We start from the raw sequence: 24,815 nt of genomic DNA, 5'->3' as shown, positions 1-24,815 counted from the left end.
CCCCATCAGACAGAGGGCCCCTGCAGACAGCATTCGGTTATATGGGTCAACAGTCCGATCTGGTATAAAGCAGTGACATATGTCCACTGTCCAACTAAGAAGCCATCCCTGTTCCAAATGCTGAACATCAGCCAACTCTGGAAACTTAGCAAGGAGCGCACATGCGGAGGATAGACTCACCCTGGCATCGGTAACCTTGAATTCACGGAGGATATACTGAGGCATGTTGTATTCAGCCATGGGGTCCACCACAAAGTACTGGTATCATGCGGACTGCTCAGCTGGCCAGTATTGATGGCACTTTTCCTGTCAATCCAACCAGAGGGGAGAGGGGATTGCCTTAATTTAACTGGCTGCCAATACTAAAGATGAAGGCTCAATCCACACCAGCTGTTTTTTGTGTGTGTTATTTGATCTAATCAAATTCCCTCTGTTCACTTGTGGAGTTCACAGCCAAGGCTGCATCCTTTTCTGATTTACATTCTCCTTGGAAGTTCTTGAGAGCTAAAATTAGTCTCCCTAGGAAAGCAGGTTACCATCATGTTCCTTACCGCCAGCAACCCCCTTTCATCTTTTCCCCACCTCTTCCTCACTGCCTTTATAAGGGCGTTTCAGTCTATTTATTTATAAATCTGTGAGTCACCTTTCGTCTCAAATAGAGTCCCTGAAGCAACTTACCATTATATATATATAAAAATTCTGAAGCTCACATGTCCACCTATTCACTAATCCAATGGTGCACCTGCCTATCTTCACTGTGGCAATCTCTCTGCAACCTGGTTATAATTTGCTTCAGACATTGTGCATGCTGCCTCCAGGACAGAATTTGCAATGGTTTTCCATGCACACATTTTTAGCTGTATCTAAAGGGGCACATGTGTGGCTGCATGGAAACAGCCTAACCAAAGACTGTTGCACAGGAGGACAACTAATGTCAGTTCTTCAGAAACATTGGGGAAATAAGTTACTGCCATATCCCTTCGTGCCAGCAGTGTTTTGGCACGATGGCCTCTTCATCTTGTCCCATCCCTCCTTCCTCCACCTTCATCAGCACTTCTCATTCTTTATGGATTTAGGGCCAAACCCCACATGGCAACCCACTCCAGTATTCTTGCCAAGAAAACCCCATGGAACGTTTCACAAGGCTAAAAGATATGACGCCGGAAGATGAGACCCTCAGGTCGGAAGGTGTCCAATATACTACTGGGGAAGAGCAGAGGGTATTTCCAAGTAGCGCCAGAAAGAATGAAGTGGCTGGGCCAAAGCCGAAAGGACACTCAGCTGTGGATGTGTCTGGTGGTGAAAAGAAAATCCGATGCTGTAAAGAACAATATTGTTTAGGAACCTGGAATGTCAGATCAATGAATCAAGGTAAGCTGGAGGTGGTCAACCATGAGATGACAAGATTGAACATCGACATCTTGGGAATCAGTGAACTAAAATGGACAGGCATGGGCAAATTTAATTCAGGTGACCATCATATCTACTATTGTGGGCAAGAATCCCTTAGAAGAAATGGAGTAGCACTCATAGTCAACAAAAGGGTGGGAAAAGCAGTACTGGGGTACAATCTCAAAAATGATAGAATGATCTCAGTACGAATCCAAGGCAAACCATTCACCATCACAGTAATTCAAGTTTATGCCCCAACCGCTGATGCCGAAGAAGCTGAGGTTGATCGGTTCTATGAAGACCTACAACACCTTCTAGAACTAACACCAAAAAAAGATGTCCTCTTCATCATAGGGGATTGGAATGCTAAAGTAGGAAGTCAAGAAATCACCGGGATAACAGGCAGGCATGGCCTTGGTGTACAAAATGAAGCAGGACAAAAGCTAATAGAGTTTTGCCAAGAGAACACGCTGATCATAGCAAACACTCTTTTCCAACAGCACAAGAGGCGACTCTACACATGGACATCACCAGATGGTCAATATCGAAATCAGATTGATTATGTCCTTTGCAGCCAAAGATGGAGAAGCTCCATACAGTCAGTAAAAACAAGACCTGGAGCTGACTGTGGCTCAGATCATGAGCTGCTTCTTGCAAAATTTCGGCTTACTTTGAAGAACGTAGGGAAAACCACTAAACCATTCAGGTATTACCTAAATCATATCCCTGATGAATATACAGTGGAGGTGAGGAATAGATTTCAGGGATTAGACCTGATAGACAGAGTGCCTGAGGAACTATGGACGGAGGTCCGTAACATTGTTCAGGAGGCAGCAACGAAATCCATCCCAAAGAAAAAGAAATGCAAGAAAGCCAAGTGGCTGTCTGATGAGGCTTTACAAGTAGCTGAGGAAAGAAGGGAAGCGAAAAGCAAGGGAGAAAGGGGAAGATATATCCAAATGAATGAGTTCCAGAGAATAGCAAGGAGAGACAAGAAGGCCTTCATAAATGAACAATGCAAAGAAATCGAGGAAAACAACAGAATGGGAAAGACTAGAGATCTCTTCAAGAAAACTGGAGATCTCAAGGGAACGTTTTGTGCAAAGACGGGTAAAGGACAAAGAAGGCAGGGACCTAACAGAAGCAGATGAGATTAAGAAGAGGTGGCAAGAATACACAGAAGAACTATCCAGGAAAGATCTGAATGTCCCTGATAGCCATGATATTGCGGTCACTGAACTTGAGCTGGACATCCTCGAGAGTGAAGTCAAGTGGGCCTCAGGAAGCATTACTAACAACAAAGCTAGCGGAGATGACAGTCTTCCAGCTGAGCTATTTAAAATCCTAAAAGATGATGCTGTTAAAGTGCTGCACTCAATATGCCAACAAATTTGGAACACTCAACAGTGGCCACAAGACTGGAAAAGGTCAGTTTACATTCCAATTCCAAAGAAGGGCAATGCCAAAGAGTGTTCAAACTACCGCACAATTGCGCTCATTTCACATGCCAGCAAGGTGATGCTCAAAATCCTACAAGCTAGGCTTCAGCAGTATGCGAACCGAGAACTACCGTAAGTACAAGCTGGGTTTTGAAGAGGCAGAGGAACTAGAGATCAAATTGCCAACATTCGCTGCATCATGGAGAAAGCAAGAGAATTCCAGAAAAACGTCTATTTCTGCTTCATTGACTACGCTAAAGCCTTTGATTGTGTGGATCACAACAAACTGTGGCAAATTCTTAAAGTGATGGGAGTACCAGACCACCTTACCTGTCTCCTAAGAAACCTGTATGAGGGTCAAGAAGCAACAGTAAGAACCAGAGATGGAACAACTGAGTGGTTCAAAATTGGGAAAGGAGTACGACAAGGCTGCATATTGTCACCCTGCTTATTTAACTTATATGCAGAGTACATCATGAGAAATGCCGGGTTGGATGAATCAGAGGTCGGAATTAAGATTGCTGGGAGAATTATCAACAACCTCCGATATGCAGACGATACCACCCTAATGGCAGAAAGCGAAGAGGATCTAAAGAGCCTCTTGTTGAGGGTGAAAGAGGAGAGGGCAAAAGCTGGTTTGAAACTCAACATTAAAAAAACTAAGATCATGGCATCTGGCCCCATCACTTCCTGGCATATAGAAGGGGAAGAAATGGAAGCAGTGACAGATTTTACTTTCTTGGGCTCCAAGATCACCGCAGATGGTGACTGTAGCCATGAAATTAAAAGACGCTTGCTCCTTGGGAGGAAAGCTATGGCAAACCTAGACAGCATAGTAAGAAGCAGAGACATCACCTTGCCGACAAAGGTCCGTCTAATCAAAGCTATGGTTTTCCCAGTAGTAATGTATGGCTGTGAGAGCTGGACTATAAGGAAGGCTGAGCGCCGAAGAATCGATGCTTTCGAACTGTGGTGCTGGAGAAGACTCTTACGAGTGCCCTGGACTGCAAGGAGGTCAAATCAGTCCATCCTAAAGGAAATCAACCCTGACTGCTCATTGGAAGGACAGAGACTGAAGCTGAAGCTCCAATATTTTGGCCACCTAATGTGAAGAGAAAACTCCCTGGAAAAGACCCTGATGCTGGGAAAGACTGAAGGCAAAAGGAGAAGGGGACGGCAGAGGATGAGATGGCTGGATAGCATCACCGATGCAATGAATATGGACTTGAGCACGCTCCGGGAGAGAGCGCAGGACAGGAAGGCCTGGCGTGCTATGGTCCATGGGGTCACGAAGAGTCGGACACGACTGAACGACTGAACAACAGCAACCCACATTTTTAAAATTACACATAGCAGAGCTATGCATAATTGGATTATTTATCTCAGTGTAACTGCATGTGGCCCCGATTTGGATCAGGACTGTGGTGCTCCAGGAGAGGGAGATTTAAGCTATTCCCCCTCCTATTTTCATCCCCAAATTCCACCCCTGCCCCATGGGGGTGTTAAAAAAAGAAAATAAGTCTCCATCATCCCTTTTTCTATTCACTAATGCTCAACAGAGATCTTGGGTGGGGGATGGGGGAATAGTTGCACATCCCCAGCTAATTCTGCCTCACAGGTCCAAATTAGGTATGGCACTAAATACGTCATTTAAAGTGGTGTTGTGGTTTTTAAAGTTGTTAATAGTTAAATTGTTAGTGCTATCCAGGATTGTGGCATATGGGAACAGGGGGTTTCACCCTTTGCTTCCCTGCTGATAAAAATTGAGCACTCCCTATACAGTGGCTTGGAGTTTGGCCCAATAGCTGCCTGGGGGTGGTTGGGGAGAGGTGACATTTTTGTTAGGCCCACAGCAGAGGGCAGGAAAAGTTAAACTCCTCCTCCCCATATGCCAGAATTCTGACAAAAATCACACACCCTCTGCAGCAATTTTTTTTTAAAATGGCGCATTTGGTGTTTAGTGTCACAACTGTTTGTCCACAGCTTGCAAAAGATCCCGTCACATCACCAACACCACCTTTAGCAATAGCTTTGCCTCTGTCTGCAAAGCCCACTGCAAATCAACAAAGATGACAGTATCTAGCGGCAAGTCAACTTGTCAAGATGTTTGCATGGCCCTCCCCCCCTCCCCTTTCATCCCCGCTTCTCCCCACTCACCCGACCCATCTCTCGCAGTTTGGTCAACATCACTACAATGGTGGAATTGTTCTCCCAAAGCATGCGCCAGAAGTCCTCCGTGGTCTTGGCCAACGGTCCCTGGGTGGCGATGTATGCTTTCTGCTGCCTACGAGAGCAAGGATGCAAAGAGTTTAATGAAAAGGAGGGCGTATGTGTCAGGGCAAGGTGGCAGGCAAGTGCTGACTGAATCCCTTTCTCTGAGCCGAGAGGGGCATGGAGAGTGGGAAAATGGGTGGGGCAGGTGATGTCATGGGGAGCTTTGGGGAGCACACCCTTGACGTCATCTGGCCACCAGACCAATACAGGTTCCCCATCCCTGTGCTAGGAGTTGAGGATATACAGCAGCATTTCGTTACGTGTCCCACTTGTGCCTCTGAAGACTAGACGCTTGTAATAAAGGTGATGAGGTGACTACCCCCATGTCCTGGCTCACAGGCTAACCAGAGGCATCTAGATGGGCCTGATCCGGTGGGCTCTCCTTATATTCTGGAGCCAGGAGACCTCTTCTCCCATACCTGTATCCATCAATGAAGCTGGCATTGATGTAGTCAGAGCCCTCGACTCCCCGGATAGGCTGAAGGCAAACCCGTGTGGTCTCATATGGCATGATGTTGACAAGGCGGTTCTTGAATTTGTTGCATGGGAGGCTGGCACTGATGAACCAGGAGGTGTGAGCTTTGGAGTTGGCAAGCCACTGGCGGGGTGAAAGGAGCAGATGGGGGTAAGGGTTGAAAGGTCTATTTTCATTTTTAATTTTTAACTAAGAGAGCAACCCAAACATAATTTCATGTTGGGCTATGTTTAAAAGCAATGCCAAGTGCATCATAGTTAGCTGTGTTATACCAAGTTAGACTATTTGTCTATCTGGTTCAGTGCAAAGCAGGTGCTCAACCACTGAGCGACGACATAGGAAACCACCTTACACCATGTCCAACTACTTGTTGCTATTACTTATCTATCTAATCTGGTGCTGTTCACTGCCTACTTTGACTGGCAGTAACTCTCCAGGGTTTCAGGCAGAGCTCTTTCTCAGCTGTACCTGATGCCAGGGGATTCAACACAGAACCTCCTCTGCGCCAAACAGGTGCTCTGCAGAACACCTCTACTGCTGAGCTCAGCTAAGATTCCAGTCCTCATGTTTGTGAATAAAGGGCTGATTTAAATAGGAGCTTACGAAGCTACTTTTTACTAAGTCAGATCACTGGTAGGTCTACCCTGACTGGCAGTGGTTCTCCAGGGTTCTGACAGGGTTTTTTCCCCAGCCATACCTGGGATTAGGATAAAAAGGTAAAGGTGTCTCCAACCAGTCGTGTCCGACTCTAGGGTGTGGTGCTCATCTCCATTTCTAAGCCGAAGAGCCAGCGCTGTCCGAAGACGCTTCCGTGGTCACGTGGCCAGCATGACTGAACACCGAGGTGCACGGAACGCTGTTACCTTTCCCGCCGAAGCGGTACCTCTTTATCTACCTGCAATTTCTTGCTTTCGAACTGCTAGGTTGGCAGGAGCTGGGACTGAAGACGGGAGCTCACTCCGTCACGCGGCACTCGGGCCTCGAACTGCTGTCCTGCTGACCTTCCGGTCTGCAATTCAGCGTCTTAACCACTAAGCCACCGCGGCCCGTTCAGGATTAGGATAGGGAGACATTTTTCTCCCTCTCATAAATATAATACTGGAACCCAAAGGGGTCATCCCCTGAAGCTGATTGGTGGGAGATTCAGGACAGACTTCTTCACACAGCACAGAATTAAACTATGGAATTCGCTACCACAGGATGTGGTGAGGGCTGTAATGATATGTGCTTGTATGTGGTTGTGTTGTATGGGGGGACTCATTTGAGTGTTACACTGATTGGTATAAAAAGACTCACCTGATACTGTAAGAGGGGGAAATGTAAGTTTGTATTGTGACTCACTCAGTAAAAGCTGTCTTTGCAACCTTGTATTGGAGTGTTCTGTTTATGCTTAACACCAAACATTACAATAGCCACCAATTTGGAGGGCTCTGAAAGGGGGTTCGACGAATTCATGGAAGATACTGCTATCAATGGCTACTAGTCCTGATGGCTATCTGCTACCTCTGGTATCAGAGTCAGTGAGCCTCTGTACACCACTTGCTGGGGAGCATGGGTGGGAGGGTACTGTTGCTCTCGTGCCCTGCCTGTGGGTTCCCCGTGGGCAGCTGGTTGGCCCCTGTGCGACTGCGAACAGAATGCTGGACTAGGTGGACCCTGGGTCTGATCCAGCAGGGCGCTTTTGATGTTCTTATGGATTCAACGTGGGACCTTCTGCATCCAAAGCAGGTGCTCAACTACTGAGCTATGACAAACACCGTGTCAGACTACTTGTTGCTATTACTTATCTAGTCCAGTGTTGTCCACTCTGACTAGCAGCTGCACTCCAGGATCATCTCAGGCAGAGAAAGGATTTTTCCTATCACCTGCTACATGATCCCTCCCACTTTTTTTTTTTAAGTGGATATGCCAGGAATTGAACCTGGGACCTTCTGCAGGCAAAGCAGATGCTCAACCACAGAGTGATGGCCCTTCATCTAAAAATAAAGGAAGTTTCTAGTTCTCATGGTTCTGAACAAAAGGGCAGATTTTAATAGGAAGCTGTCTTATGCAAGGTAAGACTATTTGTCTATCTAGCTCAGCATAGTCTCCTCTGGCAGCAGCTCTAAGGAGTCTCAGGCAGACGAATGGTCTTTTCCCATCTCCTTTTTAACTGGAGATGCCAGAGATTGAACCAGGGACCTTTGGCATGCAAAGCAGGGACTCTTCCACTGAGCTCTGGCACTTTCAGAGATGACAAATGGACTACAGCAGCAGTAGAAAACTTTTAAGGGCAATGAACCCCTGTGAAGGAGGATGCACCTTGAATTCCAGCTCCATGCCTGTGACATGTTCCCCCACTTCTATCTGTGCCAACTTCTGGATGTAGGTGTACAGATTCCGAGCAGGAACCTCTGTGTTTCCACAGGCAACGTCTTCCAGCAAGGAGTCGTGGATGAAACTGTACTGGTCCTCTGTTTGCACCATGTAATTCCGCTGTGACCTCATGAGCGTGACGTGGCCGTAAATGTCCACCGTCTTCTCATGTTTTATCCTCTCCAGCATGGCATCAATCACAATGAAGCAACCTGTTCTGCCCGCTCCAGCACCGCAAGAACAAAAATATTGAGATAATAGTTATTTATCTGTTTAATTAATTATTACGGGGGTGGGGAAATGTCTTTCAGCCTGAGGTCCAAATTCAATTTTGGAGAAGCTTTCAGGGGCCACATTCCAGTGGCAGGACTGAAGGCTAAATGGATGAGGCCAAAAATAAAAATTCAATTCAGTTTTGGAGAAGCTCCAAATTCTGAGAGTGCCTTGGAGTGCAAGAAGATCAAACCAGTCCATACTCCAGGAAATAAAGCCAGACTGCTCACTGGAGGGAAGGATATTAAAGGCAAAACTGAAGCACTTTGGCCACATCATGAGAAGACAGGATACCCTGGAGAAGATGCTGATGCTAGGGACAGTGGAAGGCAAAAGGAAGAGGGGCCGACCAAGGGCAAGGTGGATGGATGACATTCTGGAGGTGATGGGCTTGACCTCGGGGGAGCTGGGGGTGGCGACGGCCGACAGGAAGCTCTGGCGTGGGCTGGTCCATGAAGTCACGAGGAGTCGGAAGCGACTGACCGAATAAACAACAACCCACATTTCAGTGGTGGGTGGGAGGCAAAAGGGGGTGGGGCCAAAATACAATAAATGCCAGCATGTTGTAGCTTCCAGCTCTTCCTGTGAGTTGCTAAGCCTCAGGAGAGGCTTTCAACCTTTCAGAAGGGGGGGGGGGACTGCAGAAAAGCCAGGAAAACATAAAAAGAGCAGGGGAAAGGGGGTGGGGCTATTTGAGGAACTCCTGGAGGGCTGGATTTTGCCCACAGGCCCGAGGTTCCCCACCTCTGAATTGTTGAATCCATTTCTTAGCTACCTTTCAGAATTGGGTTGGAAGGGGCCTTTTAAGACCATCGAGTCCAACCCCAGTCAAGGCCATCATTTTGTCAAGGCAGCTTATAGCATAAAAGCAATATTTATTTATTTAAAACATTTGTATCCCACCCTATATCATTAAGATCTTAGGGTGGCGTACAGATGAAATCAATTTAAACAGTGTAAAACAATACACAATTTAAACAGCTAAATACAACAGACATACTCATAACATATGAAATAAAAACAATTTTAAGTAACACCAGCTTCAATAATTAAACAAAAATCCATCAGCAGCAAATACTATAAAAATTTCCAATTAAAAGCCAGGTGGAACAGATGAGTTTACAAAACCCTCTCAAATGCAGCCACAGGTGGGCCTGGGTGTGTATCTCTTGGGAGGGAATTCCATAGGGAAGGAGCCACCACTGAGAAGACCCTATCTCTAGTGGCCACAACCTTACTGATCTTGTGGCAAACCAATGAGCAGGAGCCTCCAAAGACAGTCTTAAAATAAAGGCAAGTTAAGAGTCCTTAACCTGAGCCATGGATGCCCTGCCCTCTGCCTCAATTCCCCCATCTCACCCCAAGGAAATACAGAAGTACATCTTAGCCTAGGTGGCATTGGTGTTCCGATTATAATAAAAAATACTAGAACTGACTAAACATGGATGTGACCATGGATTCCATGATTCTCTGTGTATGGCAGTGGTGGTGTGTGTATATTACATTTGCATCCCAACTAGAAGCTCAACGTGGCATATATAATTTCGTCAGCCCAATGTAACCTCACTACTTGAGAAGTGGTGGTTGGCCCTGGGTAAACGCAGTGAGCTTTGAGGCTAGATGGAGATTTGAACCTGGCTGTCCCCAATCATCAGACACTTAACCCAGCAGAAGCTGGTGGCACCAATGTCAGTGAGGCAGTGAATCCGCTCTGTGTTTCAGTCAGACAGCTCCTTTGGCATTCTGACTGAAACACAGAGTGGATTCACTGTCCCACCAAAATCAGAGAGAGGGGGAGAGGGGGAGGGAGGAGCACTGCAGTCAATGGTGCATGCATGAAATCCAGAAACTGAAAATGTGAGGAGACAGATGGCTAATGCATCAGTGCCACTCCACAAAAAGATCAGGCAATTTGGAACCTGAAAAACCTGGGGAGAGTTCTTCTATGCATGAACAATGCATGAACAAAATGAACAAAATGAACAGATTTCTACCCTCAGATTCACATTCTTGATCTGGCTCTCATAGCCAAGTTGCCAATCACAAGGACAGACAGATTTGCTCAGGAATGAAATCAGCCTTCTGGCTCATCAGCCAACTTGTGTGTGTGTGTGTGTGTGTGTGTGTGATAAAGGAGGATATGTGTCTGTCTGTCATAGCCATAGCTCGAAGACCATGAAACCTAGACAACTGAAACTTGGTATGTTTCAGGGCATAGATTTGCAGTTGATACAGCTTGAAGCCGGGGGGGGGGGGGGGGGGCGTAGTTTGAGGGACAGAGTGTTAAGGGCTCTTTGGAGGCCTCTTTCAGTCTAATTTAGTAGCTAAGTCTAGACACAGACAAATTGGGTTTTTTTAAGCTTTATTCTTCTTTTATAACTTAACAATGAAATCAGCCTTCTGGCTCATCAGCCAACTTGTGTGCGTGTGTAATCATTTTGGGGGCTGCTTGCAGCTGACATGCAGATCGCAACATCTACATACATACACCATGCAGTCAAAATTGAAATTGGGAGTGCCTTGGGAGCAGGGACCTGTCTGTTTCACTTAGGTTACACTGATGAGTGCTGTGTATACTGGTTAAATAAACAAACTGCTGCAGGGGTCATGTTTCATGAGAAATTGGACTGAATGTCACCCGAAGATGGGGGGGGGCAGAGCAGAAGAGAACACAACCCGACCCCTCCACACCACAAGATGCTTAGCAATGTGTGCTTGCCTGTATCTGATTTGCAAAAGGATGCATTGTGGTGTGCTCCAGCTACCAATTTGACCTCTCACTCATGCGCCTCCATTTGCAATATCCTCATCAGACACACAGACCAACGTGTGTGTGTGTGTGTGTGTGTGTGTGTAGGTCGGGGGGGGGGGGGAGAGGAGGGAGCATTTAATGAATCACCCAAATTTCCCTCCCTGCACTCCACTTTAGCAGCTAGGCATCCAGCTCAAACAGCATGGGGTCCCTCTCGTTCCTTTCTGTTCTCAGTCCCCCCTTTGATCTCTATTAATTAGACTTTTTAACACCTGAAGCCTACACAATGAGTGTGTGTGTTGGGAAGGGGAGTGGTGTGTGTGGTGGAGAAAGCAAAGAGATTGGGCCCTGGCCTAGACATCTAGTAGGCCAGGAGCCCTCTTTGTTCATTTCCTAAAAAAGCACTGTGATAATCGCCATCTGGAGGATGAGCGATAACCCTGTTTTCTCCAGTCAAAGGCAGGATTTTGCTTTCCCCCTTTCTGCAGCCACTTGTAAAAATACCTGTAAAATGTAAACCTCACCATGGCTGCTTCTTCTCTTTAAGTAATACTGAGTGACCCGACAGCCCTGCCACCTGCCTCTCAGAGAATGAGGGGGAGGGGTTATCTGACTTGAGCCCGAGAAAGCACCTTGTTGGATTGTAAATTGAATTATAGGACGCCCCCTGCCCTGCAGGGGGCTGGCGGCAGTGGCATGCGTTTCACCCACCCACTCCACGGTTTGTTCTCTCCTTTCAATCAAGCTGCCTTTCGTATTTGTTTATGGCCTTGCCACCTCAACCTATCATACCCCCCCCCCCCAATTCAAGCAGGTAGCTAAGTCCCATTTTAATCTACTCCCACCCTCCCACCCTCAGCAGAAAGGAAGATCTTGGAACATGACAGAAAAAACCAACATGGATGTTTGATGTAGTGCTGGCAACGAGGCCTGCAAACATAACGTTTTGACATCTAGATCCTTTTGCGCTGTACGACTGCAGTTTCCCTTAATTAGGCATTACAAGTGGGGCACTGTAAGATAATGTTGCAGCATGGTGTTGCTTCCTGTTTGGGATTCCAGACACTTCATTCCAGTCCCCCTCCGACCTGGTTTTCCCTCCACCCCCTATAAAACAGTCAATTAGCATCCAGTGGCTACTGAACACACTCAGGTCTTAATGGGCTATTGTGCGGGTCCTCCAGCCCTTAGAGGTTTTCCCCCACTAAAGATTTGTTCTACTTCTGCAAACCTCAGGGGTTTCTCAAAGTCTCTTGGTACCCTCTCTCTTGTGAGTGGGCAACTCCATTTGGGCTAAATAAGTAACAGCACTCACAGCATGAACATCAGAAATAGACGGAATGATTATTAAGCTGCTTGGAGTACAAATATCCTGTATTATGCATAAACAACACAGAACCTTGTATGACCATTAAGGCTTTACAAATTTATTATGGCAAAAGCTTGCATGGACTAGAGTCTTTAAGCAAGAGACCCTCCTGACTTTGACTCCCTCTGTCAAAAAACAGTCAACTATGATAAACTTTATTTCTAACAATTTAATAAATCTAGAATGTGATAAAAATGAAATCAGAGCCAAACAGTTAGATTTTACCAGGCATATGAATAAGAACTCTCTCTGCATGGCCCACTGGACTGAGAGTCAAAATGATGTAGACTCTGGTGAAGAACTCATTCCAACTGAACAACTGTCTGCTTCTGTGATACGCGAAGAAGAAGCTTTAATTGATACATTCTATCACCTTCCATTAATGGAACAACAGACAATCATTACTAGGCTCCACACAGTGTTGAAAAGATTAGCTGAAGGCCGCTCTGCTTTGGACTTTTCGCAAAAGCTTTCTTAGGGTCCAGCTCTACAATCCGATGACATCAGCCCCACAGGATCACCGAAACCATATAATTTAAACCCCTTGGAGGGGAATGCTGCAGATGAGCAAAACATAATAGAGTTGCAGTCCTGCCTGATACCATCCTCCTTGCCACTTTTTGCTATTGAGCCTCCCAAGCCCATCTCTTCAGGAAAATCAAATCTAACTGAGCTGGGATTCTTTCAAACTAAATTACAACCCGTTACAGCAGAAATAAATTTACTATATCCCCTCCTCTGAGAAAAAGGGCCACAGTTCCCCCCCACACACACACACACAACACAGAACTGTATAGCTGATTATCACTTTGTAGGGCTGGAACTTCCCCTTCATGGATCACTGCCTTGTTGTGGCGAAGGGGCTTGCGTAACTCAGTGAAGCCATAAGCTATGCCGTGCAGGGCCACCCAAGACGGACCGGTCATGGCGGAGAGTTCTGACAAAATGTGGTCCACTGGAGAAGGAAATGGCAACCCACTCCAGTATTCTTGCCAAGAAAACCCCATGGAACATATCACAAGGCTAAAAGATGTGACGCCGGAAGTTGAGCCCCTCAGGTCAGAAGGTGTCCAATATACTACTGGGGAAGAGCAGAGGGTATTTCCAAGTAGCGCCAGAAAGAGTGAAGCGGCTGGGCCAAAGCCGAAAGGACACTCAGCTGTGGATGTGTCTGGTGGTGAACAGAAAGTCCGATGCTGTAAAGAACAATATTGTTTAGGAACCTGGAATGTACGATCAATGAATCAAGGTAAGCTGGAGGTGGTCAAGCATGAGATGGCAAGATCGAACATCGACATCTTGGGAATCAGCGAACTCAAATGGACAGGCATGGGCGAATTTAATTCAGGTGACCATTATATCTACTACTGTGGGCAAGAATCCCTTAGAAGAAATGGAGTAGCACTCATAGTCAACAAAAGGGTGGGGAAAGCAGTCCGGGGGTACAATCTCAAAAACAACAGAATGATCTCAGTACGAATCCAAGGCAAACCATTCAACATCACAGTAATTCAAGTTTATGCCCCAACCACTGAGGCCGAAGAAGCTGAGGTTGATGGGTTCTATGAAAACCTACAACACCTTCTAGAACTAACACCAAAAAAAGATGTCCTCTTCATCATAGGGGATTGGAATGCTAAAGTGGGAAGTCAAGAAATCACCGGGATAACAGGCAAGCATGGCCTTGGTGTACAAAATGAAGCAGGACAAAGGCTAATAGAGTTTTGCCAAGAGAACACGCTGATCATAGCAAACACTCTTTTCCAACAGCACAAGAGGCGACTCTACACATGGACATCACCAGATGGTCAATACTGAAATCAGATTGATTATGTCCTTTGCAGCCAAAGAAGGAGAAGCTCTATACAGTCAGTAAAAACAAGACTTGGAGCTGACTGTGGCTCAGATCATGAGCTTCTTGTTGCAAACTTTCGGCTTAAATTGAGGCACATAGGGAAAACCACTAAACCATTCACGTATGACCTAAATCATATCCCTTATGAATACACAGTGGAGGTGAGGAATAGATTTAAGGGATTAGACCTGATAGACAGAGTGCCTGAGGAACTATGGACGGAGGTCCGTAACATTGTTCAGGAGGCAGCAACTCAATCCATCCCAAAGAAAAAGAAATGCAAGAAAGCAAAGTGGCTGCCTGAGGAGGCTTTACAAGTAGCTGAGGAAAGAAGGGAAGCAAAAAGCAAGGGAGAAAGGGGAAGATATACCCAAATGAATGCAGAGTTCCAGAGAATAGCAAGGAGAGACAAGAAGGCTTTCTTAAATGAACAATGCAAAGAAATCGAGGAAAACAACAGAATGGGAATGACTAGAGATCTTTTCAAGAAAATCGGAGATATCATAGAATCATAGAATAGTAGGGTTGGAAGGGGCCTACAAGGCCATCGAGTCGAACCCCCTGCTCAATGCAGGAAATATTTTGTGTAAAGACAGGCATGATAAAGGACAAAGAAGGCAGGGACCTAGCAGAAGCAGATGAGATTAAGAAGAGGTGGAAGGAATACACAGAAGAACTATCCAGGAAAGATCTGAATGTCCCTGATAGCCATGATAGTGCGGTCACTGAACTTGAGCCGGACATCCTAGAGAGTGAAGTCAAGTGGGCCTTAGGAAGCATTACTAACAACAAAGCTAGCGGAGATGACAGTCTTCCAGCTGAGCTATTTAAAATCCTAAAAGATGATGCTGTTAAAGTGCTGCACTCAATATGCCAACAAATTTGGAACACTCAACAGTGGCCACAAGACTGGAAAAGGTCAGTTTACATTCCAGTTCCAAAGAAGGGCAATGCCAAAGAGTGTTCAAACTACCGCACAATTGCGCTCATTTCACATGCCAGCAAGGTGATGCTCCAAATCCTACAAGCTAGGCTTCAGCTGTATGCGAGCCGAGAACTACCGGAAGTACAAGCTGGGTTTCGAAGAGGCAGAGGAACTAGAGATCAAATCGCCAACTTTCGCTGGATCATGGAGAAAGCAAGAGAATTCCAGAAAAACGTCTATTTCTGCTTCACTGACTACGCTAAAGCCTTTGATTGTGTGGATCACAACAAACTCTGGCAAACTCTTAAAGAGATGGGGGTACCAGACCACCTTACCTGTCTCCTGAGAAACCTGTACGAGGGTCAAGAAGCAACAGTAAGAACCGGACATGGAACAACCAATTGGTTCAAAATTGGGAAAGGAGTACGACAAGGCTGCATATTGTCGCCCTGCTTATTTAACTTATATGCAGAGTACATCATGAGAAACGCTGGATTGGATGAATCACAGGTCGGAATTAAGATTGCTGGGAGGATTATCAAGAACCTCAGATACACAGATGATACCACCCTAATGGCAGAAAGCGAAGAGGATCTAAAGAGCCTCTTGTTGAGGGTGAAAGAGGAGAGTGCAAAAGCTGGTTTGAAACTCAACATTAAGAAAACGAAGATCATGGCATCTGGCCCCATCACTTCCGGGCATATGGAAGGGGAAGAAATGGAAGCAGTGACAGATTTTACTTTCTTGGGCTCCAAGATCACCACAGATAGTGACTGTAGCCATGAAATTAAAAGACGCTTGCTCCTTGGGAGGAAAGCTATGGCAAACCTAGACAGCATAGTAAGAAGCAGAGACATCACCTTGCCGACAAAGGTCCGTCTAATCAAAGCTATGGTTTTCCCAGTAGCAGCGTATGGCTGTGAGAGCTGGACTATAAGGAAGGCTGAGCGCCGAAGAATTGATGCTTTTGAACTGTGGTGCTGGAGAAGACTCTTACGAGTCCCCTGGACTGCAAGGAGGTCAAATCAGTCCATCCTAAAGGAAATCAACCCTGAGTGCTCATTGGAAGGACAGATACTGAAGCTGAAGCTCAAATATTTTGGCCACCTAATGCAAAGAGAAAACTCTCTGGAAAAGACCCTGATGCTGGGAAAGACTGAAGGCAAAAGGAGAAGGGGACGGCAGAGGATGAGATGGCTAGATAGCATCACCGATGCAATGAATATGGACTCGAGCACGCTCCGAGAGAGAGCGCAGGACAGGAAGGCCTGGCGTGCTATGGTCCAGGGGGTCACGAAGAGTCGGACACGACTGAACGACTGAACAACAAATCCCTTAACACTTGCAAGGTGATAGCCACTAAGCAAGAAGATGTGTGCTATTATGGGGCAAATCTCTCCTAGAACTCCAACATTTGGAGTACAACATTCAGTACAGGCTGAAGGGGCAGGACTGCAGCTTGAGATTGATAGGCATATGTATGGTCAAGGAACACCTAATGACTTTCAATGAGTTCAAGGGCCAGATGAACTGCACCCTAGAGTAATAAAGGGACTGGCAGAAGAACTCTCAGAACCGCTGTCTATTCTCTTTGAGAAATCCTGGAGGATGGGGGAATGCTGATCAAATTTGCAGATGACACAAAATTGGGTGGGATAGCTAATACTCTGGAAGACAGAAAACAACAGAATGAAATTTAATAGGATAAAAAGCCAAGTTCTGTAGCCTGAAGCCTACACACACACAGAGAGAGAAGGAAAAGTAGGGGTGGGTGAAGAGGAAGCAACAATTTGTAAGTGCCTCCTCCCAACCAACAAAAGCAATATATTTTCTTGGCTGAAGCTCCCTTGTGTAGACAGGAGCTAGTGTGCATTGCAACCCACACATCTTCTGGACCAGAAGTATTGTGTTTTCAGACACAGCAGTGCCAACATGCACCTAAATCAGTCCCCCTCCCCGCTGCCCTTTCCACAGCCAGGCATGCGAATGAATATCTGACTGACCGAAGTCGATAGACATTCAGTTCTATCCCCAGGCAGTCAGCTAAAGAGAATGAATGAGGTACTCAGTCACCTGCCCTGGCCCGCCCTTTATCATGGAAATGCATTCTTAAAACAAGGGAGAGGTGATTTTGCTTGTTGCCCTCAGTTACCAGATGAACAGTATTGCGCATTTCTGAGCAAGTGGGTCTTCCCATGTTCTACCTAATGAACCTCCTCCTCTCCATTTTAGCCTCACAACAACAACCCTGTGAGGTCGGTTGGGCTGAGAGTCTGTGACTGGCCCAAAGTCACCCAGGGAGCTTCATTCCAAAAATTCCCATGTCTGCTAATCTGCGATAGCACAGAACTAACCTGCCCCCTGACCCCGCCCCCAGCATATAATTGTGCGTATTCTCAGGCAACAAAAGACTGACGTGCCCAGTGCCCCGGAGGCTCCTTGTCAAATGTCAATGCATTAGCAAAACAAAGGAGAGGAGAGGTGGCAGATTAATGAGTGAGTCATAGAGATGACTCATCACGCTAAAGGCTTACAGAATGAAAAATGGTCAGATTCATTCACTACACAGAAAGATCATGGTTCAGTTGGGAAACACGGGGACTTGCCTCACATCATCCGTCCGATCGGGGGAAAAAATCAGCACATCGCAGCAACAACTCAACGCTCCTCATGTTCCCTCCTCCCCAAAATCACTGCAATGGCAAACGGATGATTGAGCAATACTTTATACAAATGTTGAGCAAATGTAGCTGAAAGTGCGCATTTCAGAGATTTAAAAGTGCGCAAATTCGAGGCTTTGTGTCCAAAGATCCCCTTTTTTGCACATATCAATCACCGAGTAAAAAAAAAAAACGTCGAAGGTGCGATCGGTTTGTGGGGCGATCGACAGTGATCGTTAAAACATTTCGGTTAAAACATCTATTCATGTTGCTCTTGCTTTACGTTGGTTCAAGCTGACTTATATGAGTGATTCCCGCCTTCCAAAAAAATGCTTTCAAGAGCAACTTCAGACCCCATCCCAGAAGTCTTGGGTAAACCTGACCAGACCTATATTGCAAGCTTATGGGATTGATTGTTGTTGTTTATTCGGTCAGTCGCTTCCGACTCCTCGTGACTTCATGGACCAGCCCACGCCAGAGCCTCCTGTCGGCCGTCGCCACCCCCAGCTCCCCCGAGGTCGAGTCCGTCACCTCCAGAATGTCATCCATCCACCTTGCCCTTGGTCGGCCCCTCTTCCTTTGGCCTTCCACTGTCCCTAGCATCAGCATCTTCTCCAGGGTGTCCTGTCTCCTCATTATGTGGCCAAAGTACTTCAGTTTTGCCTTTATGGGATTGATACTGAGTCCTTTCCTTCTTTTGCTTCTGATAGAGTCAAGCAGATGCTTAAAGAAAAATATTATCTTTATTCTAAGTGGATGGATCTGGTTACAATCTCACAAATGCCTTATTCCTGCTGGTATCCATTATATAGAACATCATTTGGTCTGGAGAGTTATTTTATAACTCTGACTGTGCCCCACCTAAGGAAACCATTTACAGCACTGAGTCTACAATGCATGCCTTCTGCCTTTCTGGAGGGAAGATTTGACAATACCCTAGTCCATCAGAGACTTTGTATCTGCTGTAGGGATGGCAGAGAATTCTGCCATGGATCTCGGTGAGGCCGAATGCCAGCACATTCAGCCCCCCAAACTCCGTGGCGGAATGGCCTGCCACCCCCCCGCCCCCCCGCGAATCCCCCCCAGGACGAGACTTACCTGGGGTGGATCTTCCGGGCGGCGGCAGCTCTGGTGGCGGCTGGTCTTCCAACCGGCTGCCGCCGCTGCCATTTCCAGTGTTGAAAAAAAAAAAAAAGACATGATAGGCTACGTAAAGATTTACGTAGCCTATCATGGCTAGGTTTTTAAAAAAAACAAAAAACGACGTGATAGGCTACGTAAATCTTTACGTAGCCTATCACGTCTGACTTTAAAAAACAAACAAACGCGCGTACACAAATGGCGGCGGCTACGGCCGCCGCCATTTGCGTTCCTTATTTTGGGCCGTCTTAGTCTACGTAAATATTTACGTAGACTAAGATGGCCCAAAATAAGGAACGCAAATGGCGGCGGCCGTAGCCGCCGACATTTGCATACGCACGTTTGTTTTTTTTTTAAAGTCAGACATGATAGGCTACGTAAAGATTTACGTAGCCTATCATGGCTGACTACAGGGATGCAAACAGCAGCGGCTATGGCCGCCGCCATTCGCGTCCCTGCTAGCCAGCGGCCAGATGTCCAGCCGCTGGCGGAGCCGGCCGGCGGCTCCACGGAATCCCCGCGGAGCGGAGCCGGCCGGCCAGGATTCCGGAGGGAGGGACGGAGCACCTCCCCCCCCCAGCAGAACCCGGCGGAGGCAGGTAAGGGCAATTTCGTACATCCCTAATGCTGGTCTCGAGAGGTTGAGGATGTGTTCCATTACTTATTAAGATGTCCTCTCTATGGCCATCCTAGGCATAAATTTCTTGCCATCATTCTCCAGTGCCTCTCAAATAGATCGCCCTTAGAACAGATATGTGTTCTTCTTCCTGGCACTGATACTTTGACCACTGTCCAGGTAGCAAAATTTGCCTTGGCAGCAAGGAAAATATGTGCCAGAGTCCAAATAGCCTAGTGGGGACGATTCTGTTGGATGTATGAATTTATGTATACATAAATATGTGATAGTACCGTACTGGTTTTTTTCCTCCTTTTTAATGTACATTGTGGTGGCCTATGGCTTTAAGCAATAAAGTTCTATCTATCTAAGGTACTACAAAAATCTGCTGTTCTTGCTGCAAAATGGACTAACCCAATGAAGGCTGGATTAATTATGGTAGGCTACATACTTGGATCCACTTTCAGAGCATTAAAAATCACCCCCACCCCCAAGAACAGTACTTGCTATGCAGTCCTCCCCCCACCCCCAAAGTCTTGTTCTGGTCTCTTGTGGCCCAATTATAGCCTGCTGACTATGGTGAGTCTGAAAGATCTCTTAATTACACAGAAGCTGATGTCACCGTGAGTAGTGAAAATGGGTACCCTGCACCAAACTCTAAACCACGTCCCCTTTTCAAAAGTGAAAGGTGCCCTGCCCCCTTTGGAGACCAGATGTCCTGCCCTAGCCAGAAGTCCCACCTTTGGAAATCCTGCCCTGGAAGAAGCAATGAGCTGGCCAGGTCAAGTGACTGTCGGGGTCACCTGACAGGGGTCCTGTGACCCCTCTACGAACTTGTCATGCCACCATGGACTGCAAGTAACGCTAACATGAAGTGTATGTCTACCTTACAGGTTTGCTGTAAAGAACATCTTTTGCTTCAGTCCTGAAATGTTGCTAACCCATGCAATCTTTGTTCTGTGCTTTTTTTACAAAATGCTTACTTTTTCTCCACCGAAAATAAAATCACTACGCTTTAAATAATATAACTTTGATGATCTATGGGCTGGCTTCTAGAGTTAAAAACTGTTAGGAACCCTATTTTAAGTACCGCCGGAAACTACAAGTGTACTTTTACAAAATTCTTGTTAAGGGCTACAACAGTATATCTCCCCTATGTACAAATGTACTGGGGGTTGGGGGCTGCAAGCACTTTCTGCATATATCTTTAATGCTTACTTCTGTAGATAGCAGCTTAAAGGCTGTTATTGCTTTCCCACACTGGAGGCATCAAGACGAGGCTGGACAGCCACCTGTCAGGGATGCTCTGACCTGGATTTGTGCACCGAGCAGGGGGTTGGACTCGATGGCCTTGTAGGCCCCTTCCAACCCTGCTATTCTATGATTGCGAATTTTTCTGTCTCTCAGGAATTAGGGAATCCCACGTTCTCCAAGAATAGGAGTTTGGATAATATGTTTACCAAAATGCTAACAGCTAGTTTACAAAGAAAAACAGACAAAGGATTTTTACAAAATCTTAGTGGTGTTTAAAAACATGTCTACCTTGAGGGGCTGGTGTAACCCTCACAACATTTATTTTCTGATTTTTACAAAATGTATAATTTTGTCTTCCTTACAGAGTTGTTGTAAAAGGTTCCTCTTGCTTCAGAACTGAAACATTGTAACCTCTGTTTTTCTGCTTTTTACAAAATGCTTACTTCTTTTCTCAGTGAGGAAAATAAAATCTGCTACACTTTGAATAATATAACCCTGATGATCTGTGGGGTTACTTCTAGAGTTAAAAACAGAAGGCACACCATTTTAAGTACCAATGGAGACTGCAGGTCTACTTTACAAGGCTGTTGTTAACAGCTATAACTGGCAGTATAATTTCTCCCTACATATAAATAGATGGGCTGCAAGCAGTCTAATTATTTTTATTAAAATTTCACTTTTTTCCCCTATGTACAGTACATACGTAGCATCTTAAATGCTGCTATTGCAAAATCTTCTGTCTCTCAAGAACTAGGAAACTCCACAATCTCCCAGATCAGATGCTTGGATTAATACATTTTACCAAACTGCTAACAGGAAAGTGAGAATTTATTTCCATTTAGAAGTCTAGACCACCCATTCCTACTCTTTTCTAAATGGCAACCCCTGATTTTTGGCTCCCCATGTAGAATTTTTACAAAATCTAAGTGGTGCTTAAAGATTTATTTATGTATTTATTTTAAAGACCCTTGAATGTTTTACTTGCAACCCTTGTGATTTCTATGTTTAATGATTCTTTCAAAATGATTCTTTTAAAAAGCTTACTTTTCCCCTTCAACTCTACCACTCTTTTGGATCTAGTCCCATTTTGGGAATTAGTGATAAAAGTTTATTCTTTCAAAATGATTCTTTGGAAAAAAATAAAGAAAAAAGCTTAGTTTTCACCCTCAACTCTACCAGCATATACCCCCACCTCACCCCACCTTTTGGAATACACAGAGAGTGATGCTTGGCTCCAGCAAACTTAAAGCATGTCTACCTTGAGGGTTGTTGTAACCCTCACAACCTTTATTTTCTGATTTTTAAATAATGTATAGTTTTGTCTACCTTACAGAGTTGTTGCAACCCTTGTGATTCTTACAAAAATGCTTACTTTCCACCTTCAACTTTACCACCATATCCACCTCCCAGGCACCTATGAATACAGTTGATAGGCTTAAGGCATAGCTACTGGAGATACCTTTGTTTATTGAATGTAGCAGGATCTTCTCTATTTTACGCATCTATCTATCTAGCCAGCAAACCCCACCCACCCCTGACTTGCTAATCAGAGTCTCCAAGCACCAGTTGCATTGTTCTACACAGCACAATTTTCCCCTACATATAAATAGATGGGTTGCACGCCACCTAATTTTTTAAATAAAAATTTCACTTTTGTTTCCTAAGCACATAGCAGCTGTTGCAAAATCTTCTTTCTCGGGAATTAGGGAACTCCACAATCTCTGGGAACAGATGCTTGGATTAATAAATTTACCAAACTGCTAACAGCTAGTTTACAAGGAAAAACTGGCAAAGTGCATTTAAAATGAGAATTTATTTCCATTTTAAAGTATAGTCTCCCTATCCCAACTCTTGGTAAACAGCACCTCTTCATTCTGCTCCCCTGCCCCCGATTTTTTTACAAAATCTTAGCATTGTTTAAAGTATGTCTACCTTGAGGGGCTGTTGTGACTTTTATTTTTATGGATTTTACAAAATGATTAATTTTGTCTTCCTTACACAGTTGTTGTAAAAGGATCCTTTTGTTTCAGACGTGAAATGTTGCTTCAGACCTGAAACTTTTGTTTTTCTGCTTTTTATAAAATGCTCACTTTTTCTCAATGGGAAAATAAAAGTCTGCTACACTTTGAAGAATATAATCCTGATGATCTGTGGGGTGGCTTCTACATCTCAAAATGGGGATTAATGATGCAAAGTCACTTAGCAGGGGTGAGCATACTTTTTGGGAAGCCCTAGCAGCATTTTAAATGTGCCTAGAGTGTATTGCTAACATAAAACTCTCTAACAACAAAGGGGAATGTAGTGGTTGGATCATGATATTCTGCGGACTCCCTTGCTTATCTGTGTCTGTCTTCTACATCTCAATGTGGGGAGTAATGATACAAAGTCACTTTACAGGGGTGAGCATACTTTTTGGGAAAACCTTAACAGCTTTTTAAATGTGTCCAGGGTGATGGGGCAGATTGCAGGTAAGCTTGTAGTAAGTTTTAAACATAAAGACAAGTGTTCTGCAGAAAAAAAGAAGTGCGCTGCAAGTAAAGCCAACATAAAACTCTCTAACTAAAGGGGGGCGAGGACCTTGTGGTTCTGACTCCCCAGGCTTCTGTGGGCTCCCTTGTTTGGTCTTCTACATCTCAAAGTTACCTTATGGGGTGAGCATATTTTTTTCAGAAAAGCCTACCAAGGTTTTAAGTGTGGCTAAAGGTGAAGCTTGTAGTATGTTTTAAATACGAAAAACAAGTGCTCTGCAGAAAACAAACAAAAACAAAAAGGTTGCTGCTAGGCGGCGTAATATAAAATGCTTTTTGACGGGGAAACCTCTCTTTCTGTCTCCAGAAGGCTTGCCCCCTAGCAGCTCTGTGAAAACTGCAATTATAACTTTTGTGGCAGTACATCTGCCACAAAAAATGTAAAGTTCCTTTCTTCCTTACAGTTTTATTGAACTGCTCATTGCGGATGGCCTTCATTGTTTTAACAGGCTGCTTACAGCCTCCTCAAATTTTCCAGGAATTCTGTAAAAATGCCTACAGGTATGTTCTCTGCCACCGCTGCATCGTTTCTTCTTACGTTTGCAGGACCTGTAGCAGGCTCTCCCTTTCTAGTCCTTTTTAAAAGGATGTAGGCATGACTCAGCTTACGGCCTTTCTGGGGTTCAGTACTCAAGGGTGCCTGGCGTCTCCATGTTCTCTACGCAGGAAACGTGTCTGGTCTGGACAAGCTAAATGGCTACATTGATCGAATCTGGCTGCCCTTGCTTTTGATTGGTTGGCAGGAATGGTTGTTTTTCGGGGGGTAAAACTCTCCCTATTGGTCAGTGGGGGGGGGTTGACCTTACAGGGCTATGTGGGCCCTGCCAGGCCAATCCGGATTTCCTGCGCATGTCAGGGGGCTAAAACCTCTTCCTATTGGTTCGTTGTGATGGGGTGAGTTCATAGAGGGAGCACTTGACCCCTCTGGGCCAATCTGGGGAGGGTTTGGAAATGGCCCTGTGGGCCATTTCTGCACCTGTTCCTGTTAGGGCTCTAAACCCTCTTCCTATTGGTCCATGGTGGCATGATGACTTCATAGAGGAGTCACAGGACCCCTGTCAGGTGACCCCAATGGTCACCTGACCTGGCCAGCTCATCGCTTCTTCTGGGGCAGGACTTCTGAACGTGGGACTTCTGGCTGGGGTGGGACATCTGGTCACCAAAGGGGACGAGGCACCTGTCACTTTTGAAAAGGGGGTATGGTTTAGAGTTTGATGCAGGGTACCCATTTTCACTACTACCATATACTGAATCTGATCAACAGTGTGATGTTATCTGCTCCACTCTCAGATTTGGTGTGCGATTCTTCCCTGGGAGGGGTTTGGTTCTTTCACTCACTGCCAAGTACAGATGTACGGAAGTCACTTACCTTTCCGTGGATTATGTTCATGGTGTGGGGGGGAGGTGTTCTGTCCCTCCCCCTGGAATCCTTGACAGGGGGGGAGGCGATCCGTTCCTCCCCCTGAAATCCTCGACGGCCAGCTGTGCTCCACAGCGGCTCCACGGAG

At 45.6% G+C, this 24,815-nt stretch overlaps 1 protein-coding gene across 1 annotated transcript in view; it reads right to left on the bottom strand.

Annotated features, from left to right (window-relative positions):
* Positions 1–24,815, bottom strand: part of LOC146334064 (receptor-type tyrosine-protein phosphatase S-like) — a 256,868-nt gene that overhangs the window by 9,687 nt on the left and 222,366 nt on the right. Inside the window, 4 exon segments of the mRNA XM_084824914.1 lie at positions 181–306; positions 4,989–5,115; positions 5,525–5,703; positions 7,882–8,168. Coding sequence (XP_084681040.1) covers positions 181–306; positions 4,989–5,115; positions 5,525–5,703; positions 7,882–8,168 — 719 coding nt within the window.

This window comes from Heloderma suspectum, chromosome W (genome assembly GCF_057233095.1).
Source record: "Heloderma suspectum isolate Gila_16-S chromosome W, 16-S_ref, whole genome shotgun sequence".
NCBI classification, from domain to species: domain Eukaryota; kingdom Metazoa; phylum Chordata; class Lepidosauria; order Squamata; family Helodermatidae; genus Heloderma; species Heloderma suspectum.
This window is presented reverse-complemented; position numbering and strand designations above follow the sequence as displayed.